General features: G+C 44.6%; 1 protein-coding gene across 1 annotated transcript in view; it reads left to right on the forward strand.

Annotated features, from left to right (window-relative positions):
- The window catches only part of OTOGL (otogelin like), a 346660-nt gene that overhangs the window by 82328 nt on the left and 238034 nt on the right, over positions 1-26298 (forward strand). Inside the window, exons 16-18 of the mRNA XM_073651595.1 lie at positions 10108-10231; positions 24483-24660; positions 26004-26128. Of these exons, the coding sequence (XP_073507696.1) occupies positions 10108-10231; positions 24483-24660; positions 26004-26128 (427 nt within the window). The remainder of the gene's footprint in view (positions 1-10107; positions 10232-24482; positions 24661-26003; positions 26129-26298) is intronic.

Here is a 26298-nt window from a genome sequence, read left to right on the forward strand (position 1 = left end):
CCCCCTCTGACACAGCCTCCCCAGCAGCACTTTTGTATGGCGAATTCCATCTTTCCCACACCTCCCGCCACAACGGCAAACCTGGTGAAGGCGTAGGTTTTCTCCTGTCAGATACCTGTGCTTTCACCCAAATCCCACTGCCACCCTCCGTTACACTCCCCTCTTTTGAGGTGCACTGTGTGCGCATCTATTCCCCCTCTGACCTCCAACTGGCCATCATTTAATGACCCCCACGGCTAGCCACCACTTTCTTAGAACACTTCACCACCTGGCTGCTTCACTTCCTTTCCGCTGACATCCCCATTATCATAATGGGTGACTTCAACATCCCCATTGACACTTCCCACTCGTCTGTCTCAAAGTTCCTATCCCTCACTTCCTCCTTTGGCCTTGCTCAATGGTCTTCTGCAGCTACTCATAAGATGGCCACACACTGGCACACCAAACTTACTAAAGAACTGCAAAGGGCCTCCAGGGTTGCGGAGCGGAGATGGAAAAGGTCTCACTCCATCGAGCACTTCATTGCATTCAAGCAATCCCTCACCATTTTCAAGTCCACACTCACTGCAGCAAAACAATCATACTTCTCATCTCTCATATCTTCCCTGTCCCACAACCCTAAACAGCTATTTAACACATTCAATTCTCTCCTTCGTCCCCCAGCGCCTCCTCCCTCTTCTCTCATCTCAGCCGAAGACTTTGCCTCATTCTTCAAGCAGAAGATTGACACCATCAGACAAAGCTTTTGCCTTAAGTCCGCACAACCCCTCCTCATATCCACTCAACATTCCTCCTCCAAACCCCACTTCTCCACCATTACAGAAGGTCAAGTCTCCTCTTTACTCTCGAAATCACACCTCACCACCTGCGAACTTGACCCAATCCCATCCCACCTCATCCCTAACCATACCACAGTCTTCATCCCAAACCTAACCCACCTCTTCAACCGGTCACTAACAACCTGTGTCTTCCCCTCATGTTTCAAACATGCCTCAATCACACCCATCCTCAAAAAGCCCTCCCTTGACCCATCCTCTCTGACTAGCTACCGCCCCATATCACTTCTCCCCTATGCCTCAAAACTACTAGAACAACATGTCCACCTTGAACTGTCCTCCCACCTCTCCTCCTGCTCCCTCTTCGACCGCCTACAATCTGGCTTCCGACCGCATTACTCGACTGAAACTGCCCTGACCAAAGTCACCAACGACTTACTAACCACCAAATCCAAGCGACACTACTCCATCCTCCTCCTTCTGGACCTGTCATCTGCCTTCGACACAGTCGACCATTCCCTCTTACTACAGATTCCTTATCTCTTGGCATCATGGACTTGGCCCTATCTTGGATCTCCTCATACCTAACAGACAGGACATTCAGCGTCTCCCACTCACGTACCACCTCCTCATCTCGCCCCCTATCTGTCGGTGTCCCCCAAGGTTCAGTTCTAGGACCTCTGCTCTTCTCCATCTATACCTTTGGCCTGGGACAGCTCATAGAGTCTCACAGCTTTCATTATCACTTCTATGCTGATGACACACAGATCTACCTCTCTGGACCCGATATCTCCTCTCTACTAACCAAAATCCCACAATGTCTGTCCGCCATCTCATCCTTCTTCTCTGCCAGATTTCTAAAACATAACATGGATAAAACAGAGTTAATCATCTTTCCACCTTCTCATTCATATCCCCCATCTGACCTATCCATCAACGTCAATGGCTGTTCACTCTCCCCAGTCCCACAAGCTCGCTGCCTTGGGGTAACCCTGGACTCTGATCTCTCCTTCAAACCACATAACCAAGTCCTTTCCACTTCTTGCCGACTCCAACTCAAAAATATCTCCCTGATCCATGCATTCCTCAACAAAGACTATGCAAAAACACTAGTGCATGCCCTCATCATCTTCTGCCTTGACTACTGCAATCTCCTGCTCTGTGGCCTCCCTTCCAACACTCTTGCGCCCCTCCAATCTATCCTAAACTCTGCTGCTCGACTAATCCACCTGTTGCCATGCTATTCCACGTCCTCTCCCCTCTGTCAATCCCTTCACTGGCTCCCCATTGCCCAGAGACTCAAGTTCAAAACCCTAACCATGGCATACAAAGCCATCCACAACCTGTCTCCCCCATACATCTGTGATCTAGTCTCCCGGTACTTACCTGCATGCAACCTCCAATCCTCACAAGATCTCCTTCTCTACTCCCCTCTTATCTCCCCTTCCCACAATCGCATACAAGATTTCTCCCGCGCATCCCCCCTATTCTGGAACTCTCTACCCCAACATATCACACTCTCGCCTACCATGGAAGCCTTCAAAAGAAACCTGAAGACCTACCTCTTCCGACAAGCCTATAACCTGCAGTAACCACTGCCCCACCACATTACTGCATGACCTCCTCTACCCCCACCTACTGTATCATCACCCATCCCTTGTAGACTGTGAGGCCTAGCGGGCAGGGTCCTCTCTCCTCCTGTACCAGTCGCTGACTCGTTTTGTTAAGATAATGTAAATGTTTTTGCTCTGTATATCCCTATCACATGTAAAGCGCCGTGGAATAAATGGCGCTATAATAATAAATAATAAAAAATAATAATAATTTTATTTGCTTTTGCAGCAGCTGCCTGACACTGGCCACCAAACGTGAGCTTGTCATCCACCAATACACCCAGGTCTTTTTCAGTCACAGTTTTGCCCAGTGTTTTACAATTAAGCATATAATTATACATTTTATTTCCTCTGCCCAAGTGCATTACCTTACATTTATCTACATTAAAGCTCATTTGCCATTTATCAGCCCAAGCTTCTAGTTTACATAGATCCTCCTGTAATATAAAATTGTCCTCCTCTGTATTGATTACCCTGCAGAGTTTAGTGTCATCTGCAAATATTGAAATACTACTCTGTATGCCCCCTACAAGGTCATTAATAAATATGTTAAAAAGAAGCGGGCCCAATACTGACCCCTGTGGTACCCCACTGTTAACTGTGACCCAGTCTGAGTGTGTTCCATTAATAACCACCATTTGTTTCCTATCACTGAACCAGTTCTTAACCCACTTACATATATTTCCCCTATCCCCATTTATCTCATTTTATGTATCAACCTTTTGTGTGGAACCGTATCAAAAGCTTTTGAAAAGTCCATATACACAACATCCACTGCATTTCCTTGGCCCAGTCCGGAACTTACTTCTTCATAAAAGCTGATCAGATTAGTTTGACAGGAACGGTCCTTTGTAAACCCATGTTGATATTGGGTCATGAGGTTATTCTTCTTCAGATACTCTAGTATAGCATCTCTTAGGAAACCCTCAAGGATTTTACCCACAGTAGAGGTTAAGCTTACTGGCCTATAATTTCCAAGTTCAGTTTTTGTCCCGTTTTTGAATATTGGCACCACATATGCTATACGCCATTCCTATGGTACAGACCCTGTTATTATGGAATCTTTAAAGATTAAAAATAATGGTCTATCTATGACTTTCTTAGGAACCTTGAGTAATGCAGAAATTCTTTGATAACCTTGGCCAGATCTGTGCCTTGCTACAATTCTGTCTCTGAGCTCCTTGGGCAGTTCCCTTGAGCTCATGATTCTCATTTGTTCTGACATGCACTGTGAGCTGTGAGGTTTTATATAGACAGGTATGTGCCTTTCTAAATCAAGTCCTATCAGTTTAATTAAACACAGCTGGACTCCAATGAAGGAGTAGAACCATCTCAAAGAGGATCCCAAGGAAATGGACAGCATGTGACTTAAATATGAGTGTCTGATCAAAGGGTCTGAATACTTATGACCATGTGATATTTCAGTTTTTCTTTTTTGATAAATTTGCAAAAATTTCTACATTTCTGTTTTTTTCAGTCAAGATGGGGTGCAGAGTGTACTTTAATGAGAAAAAAATGAACTTTTTAAAATATACCAAATTGCTGGAATGAAAGAAAGAGTGAAAAATTTAAAAGGGTCTGAATACTTTCTGTACCCACTGTAATATCGATGAATTCCGTATGAATAAACATGCATTCTCTGCACTCCCACCAGTCAGCGAAAGCCTATTGCCATGTTTCCTGAAAGTATACAGTGTACATGCCAGAACACGACAGCTCCATATACTTTGTAGTGACACTTCTTGGGTACTGCAGCTCAGCTCCTATTGAAGTAAATGGGAGCTAAGGTGCAGTACTGAAGAACGGCCACTACACAGTGTATGGAACAGTGGTTTACTTCCAGTAGCCAGTGGCAGATCGATGGCAGACCCACACCCATGATCTAATATTTATGATTTATCCTGAGGATAGTTTTAATGATTTTTAGTGGTGTAGATATAATGGGTGCAAATTAGAAATCACACCCTGGTCCTGGTATCTGAGGGAACTCAAAGTCCTCTATCCCACATCAGATGAACAAGTATAAAAATGACACAAGTACAGAAAAAAATCAAGAGATACTGGTTCCTAATATAAAATTTCCCGATATCTACTTCATATTCCAGCCTCTAAAAAAGCGTAGTAAAAGCACATAAATTGTAAGCATAAAATTAATATAATTTACCTAGTAGTGTTATCAGAATAAGATCACCACAACAAGATTCTCTCCTCTTGCTGGCTACAGAAGCTCTAATCTGTCAAGCTCTGTATATTCTGGTTAAACTCTTATCAATGAAGGACATATACTGACCAGCAAAAGGGTAACAATATTTTGAACTTTTGATTTTTAGGCTCCATATCTCACCATCCACTACTGCTTCAAACGTGTGGAACAGGTTGTATTTTGTAGTATACAGGAAGAAAAAGATTTTTCCCCGACCAGGAGCAAAACAGTAACAATCTATTGACATGACAATAATCTGCATAACTAATCATATGCAAAATAGTTGTAAGTCAAATTTATGCATGAGATAGCCAAGATGATTGTCTATACAATGATGGTAATCTAACGTTCAAAGCAGTAGTGGATGGTGAGATATGGAGCCTGAAAGTCAAAAGTTCAAAACATTGTTACGCATTTGCTCATCAGTGTACATGTACATCCTCCCATGGGTGCCAATGTGTAGAGAAGCCTCATGAGTGGAGTCCACTCCAGTCACGCCAGGTGTCGGCTGTGTTAGCACCTTCCTATAACAGTTGCGACTGGAGCTAGCTCCAATCACTGCTGCTTAACCATTAAGATGCAGCTGTCAATCTCTGACATCAGTATTTAAATATTTGTGATCACCATTCTTGCTGTTTTCTTCTATTAACCCCACACTCTTGAGAGCAATTGTGGGAAACTTATGGACTGTCGTCGTTTTTGTAAATGTAACGCTGGAGGGCGAATGTAACGCTGGTGAATGTGGACCCAATGCGCCACAGGCCGGGCTTACCCTGGAGGGACGTGACTAAGCGACAACCTGGTTTTCGCTAGAGCATATGGTGGTGAGGATAGGCTTGGTTGCAAGTGGTCGCCAGGTACCACTCTGCAGCAGCTGACTGGAAAGTCAGAGATATGAGAACACGGTACAGGAGGGCAAAGACAAAAATGTGGTCAGGCGATCCGTGGTTGGGTCAGGTGGCACAGATTCAGGATACGTAGCCGAGGTCAGGAGCGGAGAGGTCAGACAGGACAGGTAGGCAAGCTGGGTCAGTAACGGAAAAAAGAGAAACAAACAAGCACAAACAGATTACTAGCAGGACAAACGGGCTAGGAACCAATGTTTGGGCAAGGAATGGTGATATGAGCTGCCAGATATAGAGCCTGCTGACACGGGATAGGCCGGGGTACCTAATCTCTGCAGGACACAGAAGGGTTGAGTTCCTGCAGAGACCGTACATGCCCCATAAGGTAAAATGGAAATCATCCTAAAATACAGTAGTGCTTCAAGAGAAGAGGCAAAACTCAGAGTGCCACTAGATGACCATGGTGAGTATGGCGATGCTGGGGAGGCATATAGTTACCGCCATAACAGTGCTCCCATGAAACTCAGCCTGTGACTGTGCTTCTTGTAAGAGTATTCATTTTCCTATATACTGCAAAACTATGGCACTGTGGTATCTAGTACAAGTAATTAAATGATTGCAGGTTCTAGTCCATTTTAAGTAAAAAATGCAAAGTCAAAAGTTTACATACACTAAGATTACTATGCCTTTAAACAATTCTGGACTTCCCATTTGATGATGTCATGTGTTTGAAAGCTTCTAATAGTTTTTTTTGGCAACATCTGAGTTAATTAGAGACACACCTGTGAATGTATTTTAATGCACACCTGAAACACACTGCTTCTTTGTGTAGCATCATTAGAAAGTCTAAAGAAATCAGCCAAGATATCAGGAAGAGAATTGTAGACTTGCATAAGTGTGGCTCATCCTTGGGTATAATTTCAAGATACCTGAAGGTGCCTTGTTAATCTATACAAACAATTATATGCAAGTACAAACAAGATGGGAATGTCCAGCCATCATATCGCTCAGGAAGGAGATGGGTTCTGTGTCCCAGAGATGAATGTGCTTTGGTCCGACTTGTGCATATCAATCCAAGGACAAAAGCAAAAGACCTTGTGAAGATGATGGCGGAAGCTGGTAAGATTGTGTCAATATCCACAGTGAAACGAGTACTGTATCAACATGGGCTAAAAGGCGACTCTGCCAGGAAGAAGCCATTAATACAAAAGAAACATAAAAAGGCCAGATTAATGTTTGCAAATGCACACAGGAACAAAGACCTTAATTTTTGGAGACATGTTTTGTGGTCTGATGAAACTAAATTTGAACTTTTTGGCCATAATGACCACCGTTATGTTTGGAGGAATAAGGGAGAAGCTTGGAAGCCTAAGAACACCAATGGGTCTTCCAAATGGACAATGCCCCGAAACATACTGCCAAAATGGTAACAAAGTGGCTTAAGGATAACAAAGTCCATGTTTTGGAGTGGCCATCCTATTGAAAATGTATGAGCAAAGCTGAAAAGGCAGGTGCAAGCAAGGAGACCTACAAACCTGGATCAGTTACACCAGTTTTGTCAGGAGGAATGGGCCCAAATTCTGACCAACTATTGTGAGAAGCTTGTGGAAAGATATCGCAAACGTTTGACCCAAGTCATTCAGTTTAAGGGCAATGGTACCAAATACTAATGAAATGTATGTAAACTTTTGACTTTGCAGTAATTAATAAAAATTCCTTAAAACATTCTCTCTCTCTCATTATTCTGGCATTTGGCAAATATCAAAAATTGTGGTAATCTTAATTGACCTAAAACGGGAAAGGTTTATTCTGATTTAATGTCAGATATTGAGAAAAACATGCAAATGTGTCTTTTTATATAGTGTATGTAAACTTCTGGTTTTAACTGTATATATATTTAACAATGTTAAGAAAAACAATTAAATAAATTTGATTCACCCTCTTTTCTCAATTCAAAACCAAATAATAAAAAAGTAAACCTATTTGGTATCACCACATCCATAAAAGTTGATCTTTGAAAATATAAAACTAAGATTTGCTGTTATTTTTATCCCTGTCCTGCCCCAAAAATGCAATAAATGTGATCAAACCATCACATGTACCCCAAAATTAATATTTCTCAAGCAAAAAACAACTCCATTGACAGAAAAATAAAAAAGATGAATCTCGGAAAATGGTGAAATAAACCAAATTTTTATTTTTTACAAAATTTATATACCGTAACTACTAAAATATAAAAAAATACTTGGTGTCACCCTAATAGTACTGATATAGAGAATCATTTTGCCAAGTAATTTTTATACTGTAAAGACGAACCCAAAAAAACAATTGTGGACTTTTTTCACCATTTCACCCCACCTGGATTTTTATTCCTGCTTTTTGAAACATTATATGGTAAAGTGATACAGAAATAATTTATGACTCTTGGAAGGAGTTGAAAAGAGAATATCACAAAAAATAAACTATGGCCTAGTCATAGAGAGATTAAACAGATTATTTCCCCACTTTTCCTTGCAAAATCTTTGTGTTTCATAACACATAAATAAATGAAGCCTGACCGGTTTCGCCTCTTTGCTTTATCAGGGTTACATCTTCTGTACTCTTGATGTTCCCTTGATTAAACCAATAAGCGTGGTTGTTATAAAATATGAGAATACTCATGTTCACTTAACCAGACTAACAATGATAAGCCAGAATAACAATGTATTTTTATAAGCAGCAACAATTCCATTAAAAGGCTTGCCTGGTCTCAGAAGAAATTCTGCAATTAAGCGATGTGACTACAGACTGCCAAATCGTGACAGTGTGAGAGGTGCACACTGTCAAAATTCCCCTGTAATCCTTGTATGGGTGGGTGGTCATGTTACTCCTTGTATGTGACTTACATACATGTAGTCTCACCTAGTTTCTCTGAATAAAAGAGAATTGAGAGAAGCGAAGCAGTTTAGTCTGCATGTGACCACAAGTAGGCAAATCACATACATGGCTTAACAGGGGAATACAGGGGAATCATGATGGTGTGTGTATCGCACACTCTCACAATTCGGCAGTCAGCAGTCTCAAAGTGACTCCAGGTATTTCTTTGGACACTGGGCGACCCCTTTAATGATCAATTTATCAATTATTACTACGTTTTATTCTGCCACAGAGGAAGATTCTTCTGAGAAGTGCTAATCTTATAAAAAGTGTCCCATAAAATCATATCTTACAGATTAGTGCCACTTTTTAGGACTAATACAATAGTGTTCTTACAAACCAGCAACTTATTTTCCTACAACATATGAAAGTATAGAGCACAAAAATAATTTTATCCTCTTAACATGAAATCTAATATAAACAAAGAAGTATCTTAAAATTTCTACACTCATCATCCAATATAAGACCAGGTTTGTGCAGAATATATTATTATGTTGATATATTTAATAAGTTGTCAAGAGGTGGAAGTAAGACAAGAATACACAATTTAATCTTCTTAGTGTCATTTAAGGCATACAATGTGATGTTTATTACCGAGAAAGAAAAAAAAACAAGTACTAGTACAGTCAAGTAGCTACAAAGTTAACTTATACCAAACTCAACCGAACTATCTAAAATAATATCAACATTTGCTGGCAAGAAAAGCTCATTGGGCTATCATTGTCGGAAGAAAGGACAGCATAATCATAGATTTCTCCTTCACGCAATATATGGCTACGTGCCCACTATGCGTTTTTCAAGCGTTTTTGCCGTGGAATTTCCGCAGCGAAAACGCTTAAAAAATGCTTGGTAATACGTGCCCCATGGTCCCCAATGATAATCCGCATGTGCTGTGCACATGCTGCAGAAATTTCCGCTGCGGATTATCATTGCGGAAAAATACGCAGGATGTCCATTAATTTTGCGGACACGCAGCGTAATTGCCGCCATTGACTTGCATTGAAACGCTTAATATCCGTGTCAGCTCATTTGCACACACGGATATTAAGCGTTTCTATGTGTGGATGGTACCCAGGTCTGGAGGACAGGAGACTCTCATCCAGACCCAGGTACCATAGTACCTGTAAAAAAAGAATTAAAAATAAAAAATAAAGATTATACTTACCTTCCGATGTCCCCCGGCCTCCTCAGCGATGCGTCCAGTCTCTTGTACGGCTTACGGTGGTGTGAGGACCTGCCATGACGTTATTTAGTCATGTGACAGGTCACGCGACCTGACTCAATGACGTCATCGCAGGTCCTTCACACCACCGCGACCGATACAACACACCGGACGCATCGCTATGGAGACCGTGGGCCATCGGAAGGTGAGTATAATCTTTATTTTTTATTTTTAACCATTTTTATTATTTTTTTTTTAACTATTACTTGCTCACACTATATAAATCCATGCCGGTTGCATGGATTTATATAGTGTGAACAAGTTGTCAAGCACTTTTCCAGGTGATGCTAAAATCGCTTGGAAAAGCGCTTGATAACCCGCATGCAAAAACGCTTGACAAACGCTTCTACCTGGCGGGAAAAACACATGTAAAATCCGCATGCGTTTTTCCTGCCAGGGAGAAGCGGAAAAAATATGCAGCATTTCTGCATCGTGGGCACATAGCCTAAATGTACTATATACCAATGTTCTATCTACATTAATGTAGGTAGGATAAACTCACTTTGTAATGATTTTCATCTTCCTTTTTTAGTATTCTGATCATACATGCATCCAAGCAATTACATTTGTGCTGGACGAGGATATTAATAAACAAGTTACCATCTTGAGGAATGGAGATGTTCATTTTGGTCCTAACCAAGGTCTTATACTCAATGGTAAGAGCTTTATGGAAATATTCTATATGTAACACAAGTATAACTACTGGCTGGTTACTCACTATAATTTAAAGGGATATATACTTTAGAATGATTTACTCTAAAAAGAGATGGACATATCTGTTGGAAGAATCTAACCTCTCTTTGTTGTAGAAAAAATGAAAATCCCCAACTTTAAATATAAAGGAATGAATATTAGATTAGCAGGCAGAGTATCTGCAATGAGACTTGGCAGTAAAGAAGGCCATTCTCCGAAGTTAAAGAAAAGCTATCAATAGCAAGTGACCTACGTTTTTTTTTTCATTTCACAATCTGTATTAAAAATAAAATAGATGGGTTTTGGGAGTCGGTTAAAACCTTGATTCAAAAGGTATTATACATGAAGGTACCTTTGGACCCCTTAATCTATATTCTCAATATAGCTCCTTGGGGGATGGGGACAGATTGCTTCAACACTAGTGAGGAGCGAGCACTAAAATGCTCGGGTACTCGTTGCTCGGGTCGAGCAAATTGGAATACTCGGGTGCTCTATCCGAGCAACGAGCTCAATGTAAGTCCATGGGAAACTCGAGCATTTTTCCGGCGGCCCTCCCCAGCAGTCTGCAGAGGGCCTAAAAATGCTCAAATGACATGGGAACAGCATGGGGAAGACCTCTTGAAGCATCTCTGACTCCCAGGTCACTGCTGTCAACAATGTTGTAAGAGGTATTACGCCACTTTGACGGACTCACAAAAAAACATACAAAAACGAAACCAAAATGGATTTTCCAGGGAAAAATGTTAAGGAACATCCTTTCCAGGGTAATTACTTGTATATAAGGCAAAGTAAATAACCAAAAACAAAAATGCTCATCCACACCTTGGGCTATGTTCACACGTAGCGTTTTTGATGCGTTTTTGCACTTTTGCATTGCTTTCAATGGTGAAAAATACATTCACCGGTAAATGTCATTTTAACATTTTTTTTACCTTATCTTGCCATGTGGTGTGTGAGACATGATCAGACACATCCTGTTTCATTTATGAAGGAGGGACTCTGAAAGTCACAAAGCCTATTTTTATAGGGTCATCAGGCGGCCCTTACTATTCTTAAAGGGTCAGCAGTCGGCTATACTTTGTTGTTCCCATTATTAAAGAATGGATCTCCTATACTGCTATTGCATATGCAGTGACTGCAAGGGCTGCCAAAATTTGGACGCACCCCAATACCCGTTTGAAGAGACGTAGAGGCGGGCCTCAGTAAAAAAGAAATGTTTCCATTATAAAGGAGTGGGTCTCCTATAGTGGTAATGCCCATGCAGTGACTGCAAAGGCTGCCAAAATTTGGGAAAAACCCCAATAACATTTAAAGACACATAGAGGTAGGTCTCATTAACGAGTACGACATGTTCCCATTAGAAAGGAGCGGGTCTTCTATCCAGTTATAGGGTATGCACTGAGTCCAACGGCTGCCAAAATTTGGGAAAAAAAACAAAACCAATTTAAAAACACATAGAGCTTGGCCACAGTAACGACATGTACCCATTAGAAAGGAGCAGGTCTGCTATCCAGTTATAGGGTATGTGTAGCGCCCCGAGGGTTCGGCCGCTACAGGGGTATTGCACCTTAACCAGAGGTGTGATATTCCACTCCCGGGTAAGGATAGAGTGTGGAATAGGGCTCAGTAGGCTGCATGCATCTCACACACCCCATTTCCCAGGGGACAGCTCAACGGTGCTCCCACGAGACAGAAGTGCAGGCACGACAGCATCTGTCCCTGGCTGGAGTGGGGAGGGGGAAGCACACCCAGTGATGTAGGAGCAGATAGGGGTTGGGTTTCTGGGCATAGGTAGGAGCCCATTGGTTGCAAGTCACCTGGGCTCACACACAGAAGGGAGGTATAAGAGGTGGGCACCATCTTAGTTCAGGGGAGTAGAAGGAGAGAGTTGAGAGGGCAGTGAGAGAAGGAGCTCAGCCAGGAGGGCTGACAGGGAGCTGTGGCTCAGTCTGGGCCCAGCTCCACGAGGCAGGCCTGGAGGGAAGGCCAGAGCCAGAGGAGAGGGACAGTAACAGCAAGGAACAGGAACAGAAAGGAAAGGAAGAAAGGAACAGAACACCAAGAGAGGCCCAGATGTTAGAACTCTCCTGTTAGTTTTTTTTTAGTTTGCTGGTCACATGACCATTTTTGCCTATTTAATCTGGCTCCGCCCTCCTGGTCTTGCTGGACTTCATTGTATTTACTACTCTTGAGCTAGCTTGGTGCTCTGTTACCGTTCTCTGTTAGTTTTGCTAGGTCTTCTGACCTCTATGCTTTTTGTTGTGTGTTTGTCTTTGACTGCTACTATTTCTGCTAGGAGGTGTCCAACTTATCCCAGTCCCTAGTTCTTGTAGGGATCCCTCCCTCACATCTATAGGTCTTCGTTCAGACTAGCCGAGGACTTTAGCGGGTCTGATCGCAGGATCAGGTTCCCCGTTACATCGTAGGGATCTAGTTTAGTTCTATTGTAGGGACTGTTCTCCTGTCTTTCCTTAGTCTCTGTAGCAGATCATAACACCAGAGACACGAAGGCAGAAGGAACCCCAAAGGCCCAGGAGTTTGCGGGTGACGGGTTGGCAGAACAGGGTACCGGATCCCAAGTTGGTGGAGGCGACTAATCCTCAGCCAAGAATCGGCGGTCGCGATCATATCTTGGTGCGACCCCTCACTACACCTACTAGAAAGGCATACCACATAGGGTCAGGGAAGTGAGCACGAAGCCCTCCCAAGAGAAGGCCCGAGGCAGCTGGACAAAAGTAGAGTCACTGGTGGGGCAGTGCTTCCAGCTTGTGACTGATGTGGTCATTTTGGAGATGGAGGCTGAAGAGGTGGAGGAGGAGGTGCAGGAGCTGTAGAATGTGGGGTCCACTCTGATTGACCCAGGGCCCGCAATCCTCAGTGTGTGGAGGACATGTTTAGTCCCAAGGTCCGACTGGGTCCCGGCTTCCATTATATTAACCCACAGTGCCGTCAGCGAGATGTACCATCCCTGCCCACAAGCACTTGTCTACATGTCCGTGGTTTGGTGGACTTTCCCAGTAACTCTATAATTGAGGGCATGTCTAATGTTGTGGGACACGTGCTCGTGTAATGGGGGGAATGCACACCGGGAGAAATAGTGGCGGCTGGGGACCGAGTACGGAGGGACGGCCGCCGCCATCAGGTTGCGGAAAGCTTCCGTCTCCATGAGCCTAAAAGGCAACATTTCGAGCGCAAGCATTCACGAAATGTGTGAATTTAGTAGTGTGGCCTGTGGGGTGTTGGCTACGTATTTGCGTTTGTGTTCCAAGGACTGGGGTAGGGACAACTGAATGCTGCACTGGGACAAGGACGTTGACATGCTTGCTGATGGTGCTAGTTGAGAGTGTGCAATGAGACATGAAGGACGGGAGGCATCTTCGCATGCGCCATGGATAGAGGATTGGCTTGCACTCACAACAGCGGAAAAAGCAGTGGTGTCACCTGCAGACACTGTTTTTGGACCCTGGGGTTTGGCCCACTTAGTCAGGTGCTTTGCTGCCGTGTGCTTAATCATGCTGGTCAGGCTGCTAGTTTTGCTAACCCTGCTGATGCTGGCCTAGCAGGTGGTGGAAATGGCCTTTTTGGGGTTATCTGCAGAGTCTTTAAAAAACAACCAGATTCGGGAAGACTTAACAGTTGTACTGGCAACTTCCGTCGTTTTGGCGTTACGGGGAACGCTTTCCCGCCTTGTGTCTGCGGCCACCACACTGCTTCTTCCTGCCTGCTGTGGTGCCACACCTCTCTCCTCCTGTGTGCTGCTGTCCTTGCTCTGCATGTCCCCCTGCTAGGCTGGGTCATTGACTATATTGTCCACCACCTCGTCTTCCACTTCCGCACCCGGGCCCTCCTCCTGATTTTCTGGCAATTGTGTCTCATCATCATCATCCACCTCTTGCGACAGTAATTGCACTTTCCCACCGTTGCCTTCGTGTGATCGTGGCTGCTCAAATATTTGGGCATTGCTACACGCGTTCTCCTCTTGACTTGCTTGATGCTTGCCAGGCGAGAGGCCCGAATCTACAAGTGGAAAAGTGAACAGCTTTTCTGAGTGTCCAAGTGTGGGATCAGATGTCTCCGGGCACTCGGCATGGTGGGAAGAAGGAGGATCAGGGTGAGGAATATGCGGTCCAGACTCACAGCTACTGAGACTTGACCGTGTGGAAGACAAGGTGGTGGTGGTGGTGGCAAAGTGACTGTAAGCATTACCTGCTATCCAACCAACAACCTTTTGTCACTGCTCTAGGTTCAATAGTGGTGTGCTGCGGTCCCCTTATAATTGGGACAGGAAGGTCGAGCGACAAGATGTGGGTGTTTGTTGTGGCACAATTTCAGCTTGCCCACGGCCACGGCCTTGGCCTCTGCATGCACCATCACCATCACGTCCACTTCCCCGTCCCTTGCCACGCATCTTGCCCATTTTAAATGGAGGACAATATTTTCCACGTTCACTAGAAATGGCTGATTTTGGAATGAAGTTACATGTGATACGTCTGCCAGAGAACCACGGTTTTAAATAGCAGGCCTGTAGTTTACTAATACTATTCTACACAGAGACCTCGTGTGAATAGCTTGACCGACACACTGCAACAAAATGGAAATAGAGGCCAATATTTTTCACGTTCAGTTCAAATTTCAGGATTTTTATCGCTGTAATATGGAAAAGATCTGGCTGTATTCTGCAGTGCTAACAAGCAAATGGAGCAGAAAAATGGTGTACTCTGGATTGCTTTTTAAGCAAATAATCAGGATTAAGGTAAAAAAATAACATTAGCCCTAACCCATGATATCTAGGGCTATGTCTACAAATATTTGTCACAGCAGGATCAGTCAGAACAGAAGTTGAACGTGCAATGGACCCTCTTGTACTGTATCATGCACTGCAGTCTGTCACATACCCTGCCTGCCTGCCTAACTCCTGCTGTCACCTTCACCTCTGAAAATATGCAGCTGGATTAGTCCTCATAAGGACTGTTAGTCCAGATGGATATATATATATATGTTGTGGAATAACTATACTAACTATAAACAAGCAAATCTCTCCCTGACTCAGCAGCAACTCTCCCTACTCTGCCTGTTTCCGGGGTAGACTGTGACGAACATAGTGGCGCCAGGTCCAGTGGCGCCAGGCTGTGCGGCCAGCCAATCACTGTAATGCCCACAACCAACATGGCTACGGCATTACAGTGCGTGGAAAGCAATCCCTGCATGTTCATTGGCTCTCTAAAGAGCGCCAAACGTGCAGGGCGAGGACCCGAGTTCCCGCCCGAGCAACTCGGAAATACTCGCCAAGCGCCGAGTTTGTCGAGCACCGTGATGCTCGGGCAAGTACCGAGTAGTGGCGAGCACGTTCTCTCATCACTATTCTACACTTATTAACTGCCGACAGGTGTCTGATTGCTCTATATTGGAGGAGGACGGTTCCCTCTTCCTATCAAGACCTACTTAGTAGAGTTGCTGATGTACGGAGGATGGAGTACCTTACAGCCACCCTTCATGCTAAGGTGGACATATTTGTGACAATTTGGGCACTCTGGGACTATTTTTGGGCTCAGTATAGTGTTTAACTCACTAAACATTTTCTTAAGTACTTCTTCCTCTTGTATGGTGTCTATGTCTATTGTCTTACGTCTCTTGTATATCAAATTCTGGTTTTGAATTATCTGGTAAATAGAGATCAATACTAATGTGTGATTGTATGTTTGATAACTTTGATTAATGTAATGTATGGGCCACTGGGTACCCTATGATTTAGCTTTCACATTCCTTTTTATTGTATATCCTACATCTCTATGTTATGCTAAAATTACCAGTATGCTATAATAAAAAAAACATTAACAATGTTTTTTAAAAAATACATGTAACACAAAAACTGATTTAAACTATAGGTAATTTTCGAAAGATAATTTTACTTTAAAGGGTAATAATACATGTTAGAGACTTTGAAGTAGTGACAGATTGAAAGACATAATAATCTTTCCATTTTCTGAACTTGCATGCTCTTAATGATAATGGCAAGTTAGGCCCATTCCAAGTTTCGCTTTGGCCCAGTGGTTGCTTGTTATGTCTCTATTTCTAGACATTGCCCTGATTGTATGCCTGGGAACTAGCACTCGGCATAATTGACACTTTAAAGGGTGGCCTATTAAAAACAAGTTTTCAACTATCTACAAGATAGGTGTTAACGTGCTGATAGGTGAAGTCCCACCAGTGACTTTGTTCTTGGTCACCTCGAAGCTCTAAATAGGGCTGCCATGAACAGGTTGTACTAGCTACTCCATCTATCAGGTCCCAGGAAATGCTGGCCCTCACCCTTTAAACTTTGTACAGAAATGTTAACTTATACAGGGGCACTGGATTGAGTCCACAGTATAGCTGCTGGCTGGTGGAGCAGGCTGGCAGGAATGATCAGATAGCCGGGTCAGAACCAGGAAGTACAGAATAGTTAAAAAATGAGCCAAAGTCTGAGACAAAAATAATTACTAGAACAAAAGGAGCAGAGAACAAAGGTGTGGACAAAGTAAGGTACAATTTATAACTGGCAGTGGGAGACGGGGATTCAGGAGTTTTTATAAATGAGCAGCTTTACCCAGGGCACACAGCAGGGAGTTAAGAATAAATAAGTTAGGAATTAACCCCCAAGCACAATCACTACAAGTCCCAAAGAATTAAACAGGACTGCCACATTGTCATCCTGCATTGCCTAAGACAAAGATGCTGTGCAAGTGGACAATGTAAGTAGTAACAGAGGGGGCAGGTACTAACATGGATGTTATAGCCCATACAAATTGTCAGATAGGGGAATTTTTACCCCAAACGGGAATTTTTTATCAATGTTAGAAGAAACAGAGGCAGGCTGGACGCCCAACAGCTGCTCCATTCATTCTCTATGGGGCTGCCAGAAAAAGTTGAGCACTGTGCTCGGCAACCTCAAAGAGAATGAATAGAGCCTCAGTCGAGCAACTGCACTGCAGCTCCATTCTAACAGGGAAATAGGTTTCCCATTCTGCCAATCAATGCTAGCCCCAGCAATCGGACTCCCAACAATCAACAAGATATCACCTAACATAAAGAGGTGATAACTTGTTTTGGCCAGACAACTCCTTTAAGGACAAAGTTAAAAAAAAAAGGAAAGCAAGTTATATTTCAGGTATTGAAATTCAAAATGGAAAGCACATATGCAATCCATGTCAAATACAGTGGGTACGCAAAGTATTCAGACCCCTTTAAATTTTTCACTCTTTGTTTCATTGCAGCCATTTGGTAAATTCTAAAAAGTTCATTTTTTTCTCATTAATGTACACTCTGCACCCCATCTTGACTGAAAAAGAACAGAAATGTAGAAATCTTTGCAAATTTATTAAAAAAGAAAAACTGAAATATCACATGGTCATAAGTATTCAGACCCTTTGCTCAGTATTGAGTAGAAGCACCCTTTTGAGCTAGTACTGCCATGAGTCTTCTTGGGAATGATGCAGCAAGTTTTTCACACCAGGATTTGGGGATTCTCTGCCATTCTTCCTTGCAGATCCTCTCCAGTTCCATCAGGTTGGATGGTGAATGTTGGTGGACAGCCATTTTCAGGTCTCTCCAGAGATGCTCAAATGGGTTTAGGTCAGGGCTCTGGCTGGGCCAGTCAAGAATGGTCACAGATTTGTTCTGAAGCCACTCCTTTGTTATTTTAGCTGTGTTCTTAGGGTCATTGTCTTGTTAGAAGGTGAGCCTTTCGGCCAAATCTGAGGTCCAGAGCACTCTGGAAGAGGTTTTCATCCAGGATATCTCTGTACTTGGTCGCATTCATGTTTCCTTCAATTGGAACCAGTCATCCTGTCGCTGCAGCTGAAAAACACCCCCATACACTGTGTGCAGAATTATTAGGCAAGTTGTATTTTAGAGTATTATTTTTATTATTGATCAACAACTATGTTCTCAATCAACCCAAAAGACTCATAAATATCCAAGCCTAATATTTTTGGAAGTTGGAGTGGTTTTTTTTAGATTTGGCTATCTTAGGAGGATATCTGTTTGTGCAGGTAACTATTACTGTGCAGAATTATTAGGCAACTTAATAAAAAACAAATATAATCCCATCTCACTTGTTTATTTTCACCAGGTAAACCAATATCAGTGCACAAAATTTAGAAATAAACATTTCTGTCATGCAAAAACAAAAACCCAAAAAATTGGTGATCAATATAGCCACCTTTCTTTATGATGACACGCAACAGCCTTCCATCCATAGATTCTGTCAGTTGCTTGATCTGTTTTCGATCAACATTGGGTGCAGCAGCCACCACAGCCTCCCAGACACTGTTCCGGGAGGTGTACTGTTTTCCCTCCCTGTAGATCTCACATTTTATGATGGACGACAGGTTCTCTATGGGGTTCAGATCAGGTGAACAAGGGGGCCATGCCATTATTTTTTCTTCTTTTAGACCTTTACTGGCCAGCCACACTGTGGAGTAGTTGGATGCATGTGATGGAGCATTGTCCTGCATGAAAATCATGTTTTTCTTGAACGATACCGACTACTTCGTGTACCACTGCTTGAAGAAGTTGTCTTCCAGAAACTGGCAGTAGGTCTGGGAGGTCAGCTTCACTCCATCCTCAACCCGAAAAGGTCCCACAAGTTCATCTTTGATGATACCAGCCCATTCCAGTACCCCACCTCCACCTTGCTGGCGTCTGAGTCGGAGTGGAGCTCTCTGCCCTTTACTGATCCAGCCTCTGGCCCATCCATCTGGCCCATCAAGAGTCACTCTCATTTCATCAGTCCATAAAACCTTTGAAAAATGAGTCTTAAGATATTTCTTGGCCCATTCCTGACATTTTATCTTATGTTTCTTGTTCAAAAGTGGTCGTTTTTCAGCCTTTCTTACCTTGGCCATGTCCCTGAGTATCGCACACCTTGTGCTTTTTGATACTCCAGTAACGTTGCAGCTCTGAAATATGGCAAATGTAACATACCTGGCGGCGTCCTTGCATAGTGGTCCATCTCCCACTGTGCAAGAGCACGCACTTGATCTCCAGTCCAGAATGTCTCTCTGGCTTCCCTCCATGCTGTCTGTTTGTGTCTGTTTCTGCTGCTTTAGGGCGGTGCCCGATCACTTCCTGCTTTTTGTACCTGCTGTGGGTCACACCCCTTGTGCGTCCTCAGCCTATTGCTGTCTGTCACCTGGTATATAACCCAGCTGCTCCAATCAATCCCTGCCTGAGCATTGTGTTTCATTCAGTGTGTGCTTGCACTCTGAAGGTGCCAGGTCCCGTTCTGTGTTCTCTTGTCTGCCTATCCTGGAGGCTGTATTTCCATGCCTGTCTGAACACACTCCTAGCCTGTTCCTCCTGCCTTCTAGGGGCCGATTACCTAGACCCGCTCCTGTATCTTGTCTGTCCTGTCTGAACACGCTCCTAGCCTGTTCCTCCCGCCTTCTAGGGGCCGATTACCTAGACCCGCTCATGTATCTTGTCTGTCCTGTCTGAACACGCTCCTTGCCTGTTCGTCCCGCCTCTCTGGGGCCGTATTCCCAGACCCGCTCCTGTATTCCGCTGCAGTGTCGGTCTCCTCCATACACTCAGTTCCAGTCTGAACTCTCTCCTATCCTTTACCTGTTTTGCCTCTATGTCCGTTCCCTTCCTTGTTCTGCAGAGTCTGAACTCGTACCTAACTCCTGCTTGTTGTCTCTGTACTCCCGTTTGTGAGTTTGTGGTCCACTCGCTACTTCACTGCAAGTACCCTGTGGGTATCTGGCTCTGCCTTTCCCTTCCTGTCTGTTCTGTGTGAACAGAGCCCTGTCCCCCCTGCTCTGCCTTGCTCACCGCTCCGGCGGTTCTAGCCTGCTCTGACTCCTTTGCTCACCGCTCCGGCGGTTCTAGCCTGCTCTGACTCCTTTGCTCACCGCTCCGGCGGTTCTAGCCTGCTCTGACTCCTTTGCTCACCGCTCCGGCGGTTCTAGCCTGCTCTGACTCCTTTGCTCACCGCTCTGGCGGTTCTAGCCCGCTCTGACCCCTTTGCTCACTGCACCAGGCGGCCTCGTCCTGCTCTACTCTTGCTCACCGCTTCATGCGGCCTCGTCCTGCTCTGACTCCGTGCTCACTGCTCCGGCAGTCTCGCTCAGCTCTGACCCTTTGCTCACCGCTCCAGGCGGCCTCGTCCTGCTCTACTCTTGCTCACCGCTCCAGGCGGCCTCGTCCTGCTCTACTCTTGCTCACCGCTCCAGGAGGCCTCGTCCTGCTCTGACTCCTTGCTCACTGCTCCGGCAGTCTCGCTCAGCTCTGACCCTTTGCTCACCGCTCCAGGTGGCCTTGTCCTGCCCTGCTCTCGCTCACCTCTCTGGGCGGCCTCACTCTGCTGTGCTTGTCCGCCACATCTGTGGTTCTGTTCCTGAGTCCCAGTGTGTACTGGGTCCTATCCCCCCTGTGTTTCTACCTGCTAGTGCCTCCCTGTCTGCACTCTAGCCGTGCTTGCCTGTATCCCCCTGCCTGCATACCCGCCTGCCTGCATACCAGTCGTGCCTGCCTATTCCCACCAGTCTGTGTGCCAGCCTACCAGTCTGTTCCTGTATTCCCCTGTGTGGGTCAACAGCCGTGTCCGGGGTCTGTCCTGGAGTAGCACCTGGTCCCTCTGCTCGGTTCTTCCTTGGTGCACTGGCGTCGTATGCCGTCGTGCGACCCTGGTCGGATCGGGTGAATACCTAGTTACGCCCCTCCAGGCATTCACTCTCCGGCACGGTCCAGTGGAATCACACGCACACGCCGCTCAGCCCGGGCGTGTGCATTACAGCAAAACTGGTGGCGAATGGCATCTTGGCAGCTTCACGCTTGAATTTCCTCATTTCATGGGCAGTTATTTTGCGCCTTTATTGGCCAACACGCTTCTTGCGACCCTGTTAGCTATTTGCCATGAAACGCTTGATTGTTCGGTGATCATGCTTCAAAGTTTGGAAATTTCAAGACTGGTGCATCCCTCTGCAAGACATCTCACAATTTTGGACTTTTCAGTGCCCGTCAAATCTCTCTTCTGACCCATTTTGCCAAAGGAAAGGAAGTTGCCTAATAATTAAGCACACCTTATATAGGGTGTTGATGTCATTAGACAATGTAGCGCTGGCGTCCCTGCCCTCTGCTAGGCAGGGACGCTGCTCCCCTCACCGCTCTGCTCCGTGCCCGGCGTCCTCTTCCCGCTCTGCTGTCAGCGCGCGCTCCTGCCCGGCGTCCTCTCCCCGCTCTGCTGTCAGCGCGCGCTCCGTCCCGGCGTCCTCCTCCTGCTCTGCTCTCGGCGCGCGCTCCTTCCCGGCCCCTGTGCTTAGGGCGCGCGCGCGCGCGCTCCCCTCCTCTTAAAGGGGCCGCGCGCGCCGCCCTAAAGAGTCCCCGGCCAATGGCCGGAGGACTTCATCATATAAAAGGCACCTCCTCCAAAATGGAGGTGCCCGAGCAATGTTGTTTGCACCTGTGTCTCACCTGTGCTTCAGCCCTCAGGTCCCGTTGCCAGTTACCTGCCAGTTACCTGCCAGTTACCTGCCAGTTACCTGCCAGTTTCCTGCCAGTTTCCTGCTAGTTACCTGCTTGATTCCTGCCTGAATACTTGTTACCTGTCTGCCAGCCTGAGGTCCGACGGTCTGCCTTACTACTCCTGTCAGTCTGTCTAAAGGACCAGCCTGCCCGCTCACCTGGGAGCGCATATCAGCTACCTGCCTGCTTGCCTGAGGTCCGACGGTCTGCCTTACTACTCCGGTCAGTCTGTCTATGGACCAGCTTGCCCGCTCACCTGGGAGCGCTTCTCCGTTATCTGCCTGCTTGCCAGCCCGGAGGCTCCGTTGTCACGTGCTGTGACCACCAGCTATCTCAGAGACTCTTGCCCGCTCACCTGGGAGCGCATCTCCGTTACCTGCCTGCTTGCCAGCCCGGAGGTCCCGTTGTCACGTGCGGTGACCACCAGCTATTCCAGAGACTCTTGCCCGCTCACCTGGGAGCGCTTCTCCGTTACCTACCTGCCTGCCAGCCCGGAGGTTCCGCTGTCACGTGCCGTGACCACTTGCTATTCCAGAGACTCTCGCTTGCTCACCTGGGAGCACACATCTACCATCTGCCTGCTAGCCTACCCGGAGGCTCTGCCATCACAGGTCGTACCTACCCCTTACCCAGAGACTGCCCTGATCACTTGCCGTAACTCCCTGTCCGTTCACCCAGAGACTGCCACCCGCTCCCTTACAAGGGCCGCCTCCTTGTATAGTAGCTCAGAGGTTCCGCCTCCCGGACCCGTTACAGACAACACCCCTCCTCATTACAGAGATGGACATCACCAGATTTACTTAATTGGTAGTTGGCTCTCAAGCCTATGCAGCTTGGAGTAGGACAACATGTATAAAAAGTATCATGTTATCAAAATACTCATTTGCCTAATAATTCTGCACGCGGTGTAGCATGATGCTGCCACCACCATGTTTCACTGTTGGGACTGTATTGTGCAGGGGATGAGCAGTGCCTGGTTTTCTTCACACATAGCGCTTAGAATTGTCACCAAAAAGTTCTATCTTAGTCTCATCAGACCAGAGAATCTTATTTCTCATAGTCTGGGAGTCCTTCATGTGTTTTTGAGCAAACTCTATGGGGGCTTTCATATGTCTTGCACTGAGGAGAGGCTTCTGTCTGGCCACTCTGCCACAAAGGCCCTACTGGTGGAGGGCTGCAGTGATAGTTGACTTTGTGGAACTTTCTCCCATCTCCCTACTGAATCTCTGGAGCTCAGCCACAATTATCTTGGGGTTCTTCTTTACCTCTCTCACCAAGGCTCTTATCCACGATTGCTCAGTTTGGCTGGACAGCCAGGTCTAGGAAGACTTCTGGTGGTCCCAAACTTCTTCCATTTAAGGATTATGGCCACTGTGCTCTTAGGAACCTTGAGTACTGCAGAATTTCTTTTGTCACCTTGGCCAGATCTGTGCCTTGCCACAATTCTGTCTCTGAGCTCCTTGGGCAGTTCCTTTGAGCTCATGATTCTCATTTGGTCTCACATGCACTGTGAGCTGTGAGGTCTTATATAGACAGGTGTGTGCCTTTCCATATCAAGTCCTATCAGTTTAATTAAACACAGCTGGACATCAATGAAGGAGTAGCACCATCTAAAGGAGGATCACAAGGAAATTGACAGCATGTGACTTAAATATGAGTGTTTGGGCAAAGGGTCTGAATACTTATGACCATGTGATATTTCAGTTTTTCTTTTTTAATAAATTTGGAAAAAGTTCTACATTTCTGTTTTTTTCAGTCAAGATGGGATGCAGAGTGTACATTAATGAGAAAAAAAATGAACTTTTTAGAATTTACCAAATGGCTGCAATGAAACAAAGAGTGAAAAATTTAAAGGGGTCTGAATACTTTCCGTACCCATTGTAAGGCACATATTTCCAAAAATGGTCTCATGTGTAGAGTAATATGTGATGTAAAATAATTAAAATAAATTGAAGCGTTTCTTAATGGCTTACCAATATCAGAATGGCATACAGAGGAACAGAAGTTTTTTTTATGTATTTTATTCAAATGAATAAGAAATATGTTACTCACATAGTAATTCATTCTCAAAAACAACACTAGGGGGCACATTGTAACATTGTTATTGTGACGCTAGTCACTACTCTCGGATAAGCCGTGAGGCTGTGTAGTCAAGCTGTCCGAGGTCAAAAGCCAAGAGAGTACATCATAGACAGAGGGGTGAGACAAAGGCTAGTCAAGAAACAGTCCAAGGTCAACATTTCAAGAAGATAGTAAATCGCAACAAAAGGGCTAGGCAAATGGATGGTCAAGACAAATCCTAGATCGATCAGCAAAGATCAGAATACCAGTCAAGGAGCACAGAGCAAGCACACATCTAATGAGCAAAGCTACAATTGGCATCAATCAAAGGCAGAAAGCTTGTTAAATAGCCAGGTAATTACTCTGGACAAGAGACACATGGATGAAGGCCCTGCACACCTTGGTCCTGATTGGACGGCTAAACTGTCGCTGCAGACACTGACAGCTTAGCACGCCCCAGCATCCGATTGGACGGCTAAGCTGTCCATCACAATATTGACCACTCAGCACACCCCATTCCTAGATTGAACTGTCATTTACTGCATCCAAACACTCAGATAGGAGGAATCGTGACAGTTATAATATAGCACACAAACATTGCCAGTAGGCTCATTTTCATCTTTAATCTGTTATTCTCTTTTCCTACAGGTGATATTGAGGTTAGAAATTTGTCCTCGATGTTTGTGCAGCTGAAGACAAAGTTTGGAATAAGAATTCAATTTGCTAAAGGAGGCGACAGACTTTATATTCAAGCCAGTAGTTCCTGGAAGAGGAGGACATTGGGTCTCTGTGGAACATTTAATGGCAATCTAAGAGATGACTTTCTGTAAGACTATCTCACTATTACTATCATATTTAATAAATACAATTCAGAAATACATTTAAGAATTGTTCCAAAAAATGTTAAAAACAACACAACAATTGAGGAACAAAAACATAACACATAACTCAAAACCAAACAATTGTAATAATAAAAACCATAGAAATATTATAGAATAAAAGGGGGTTTTCAAAGTGTTTTATTACAATATATAGTAAAACAATTGGCCTTGTGTCATTTAGACACAGTCACCGAATTTTCCCAGGCGAAGCTGCCTAAGTGAAGTATAGAGAGGTAAACCCCACAAATTTATCTTACCTCATTTAAAAAGTGCGGAAATTGCCCAAAAGTTGGAAAATGTTGTGCACATGTGGCATTTGCAATAATTTGCAACTTTTTTATACCTCTTTTGTGACATAAAGATATTAATAATCTTCCTCCTACATGTTTTTCTTTACAAAGCTGCTGTAATGCTGTTTAGAGGGTAGTCCAGTCTAATAATATTCTGCAGTTACTCTGTGGGACTGCAGATTTCTGAATCCTATCAGCGTGTGGAACACATGCTGTCAGGATTCTTTAGTATTGCTGCCAAGACTGGGTAGCCACGTGACCACAAGTATACCATTTGTACACTTCCGGCCACATTCAGACTAGACATGCCCAGACGCGCTCTAATCACTTGTATTGAGTGATGCCAAGCACGTCTAATCAGAATGTGGCCGGAAGTGTACAAATGGCATACTTGGTCTTGGCAGCAATACCAAAGAATCCTGACAGCGCACAGTTCGCTCATTGTAAGGATTCAGAAGTTTGCAGGCACGTAGTGACTGCAGACATTAGCAGAAGACAAGACCAACCCTTTAAATATAAGAGAAAAATAATCTCTGAGGTTGTGAAGTGAGCCCTCGTGCTTGAATGACAGCTTGGACACTCTCCGAGAAAACTATAAAAGGCAGCTTTTCATTTTCAGCATCGGAGGAGCGCAGTAGTACTGAAGCTGGCTGGGATCAGGAAAATGCTCAATAGAAAAGAGCATGTTTGGCCGAAGCAGTGGCCGGTATGCTTGGCAGTCAGCTGTATAAAAATAAATATAAATGTACATGGAATAATACAGCATAAGAAGAAAATGTTCAAGTTGCTTTTTACAAGCACTCTCTAACTCTACCAAATGATACCAAATTGCAGCGCACTGTGCGTGTGCCTGGTGGATCCAGAAGTCTGCAGTCACACATAGTGACTGCAGACTTAACATTTTAGGCTGGACAACCCCTTTAATATTAGTAACCATAAATAAGCTGCACATTTAACTGTTTATTAGTCCATTCTTAACCCCTTATATTTCTTATCAGTTCACCAGCAGGTATGATCGAGGGGACCCCACAACTTCACGCCAATGCCTGGAAAATATCATCAGCCTGTTTAACTCCAGTAAACATCCCTGTAATAGATCCCTGTGACACTAATCTTCAGAATGGTAAACTGATGAGTATAATCCTGAAGCCCTTTTGTGACAAAGGTCATTTGTAGAGATGTATGCAGACAATAGAAAACCTAAAGGGATTTTCCTTGGAATAGAAATAAGTTTTTCAAATGATAGCAATGTGTCATTTTAGCAGCATGTGACTACTTTCTGCCGTCTTACTT

The sequence above is a fragment of the Phyllobates terribilis genome, unplaced genomic scaffold (assembly GCF_046119375.1).
Source record: "Phyllobates terribilis strain yellow unplaced genomic scaffold, ASM4611937v1 Scaffold_11__3_contigs__length_659146591, whole genome shotgun sequence".
Lineage (NCBI taxonomy): Eukaryota > Metazoa > Chordata > Amphibia > Anura > Dendrobatidae > Phyllobates > Phyllobates terribilis.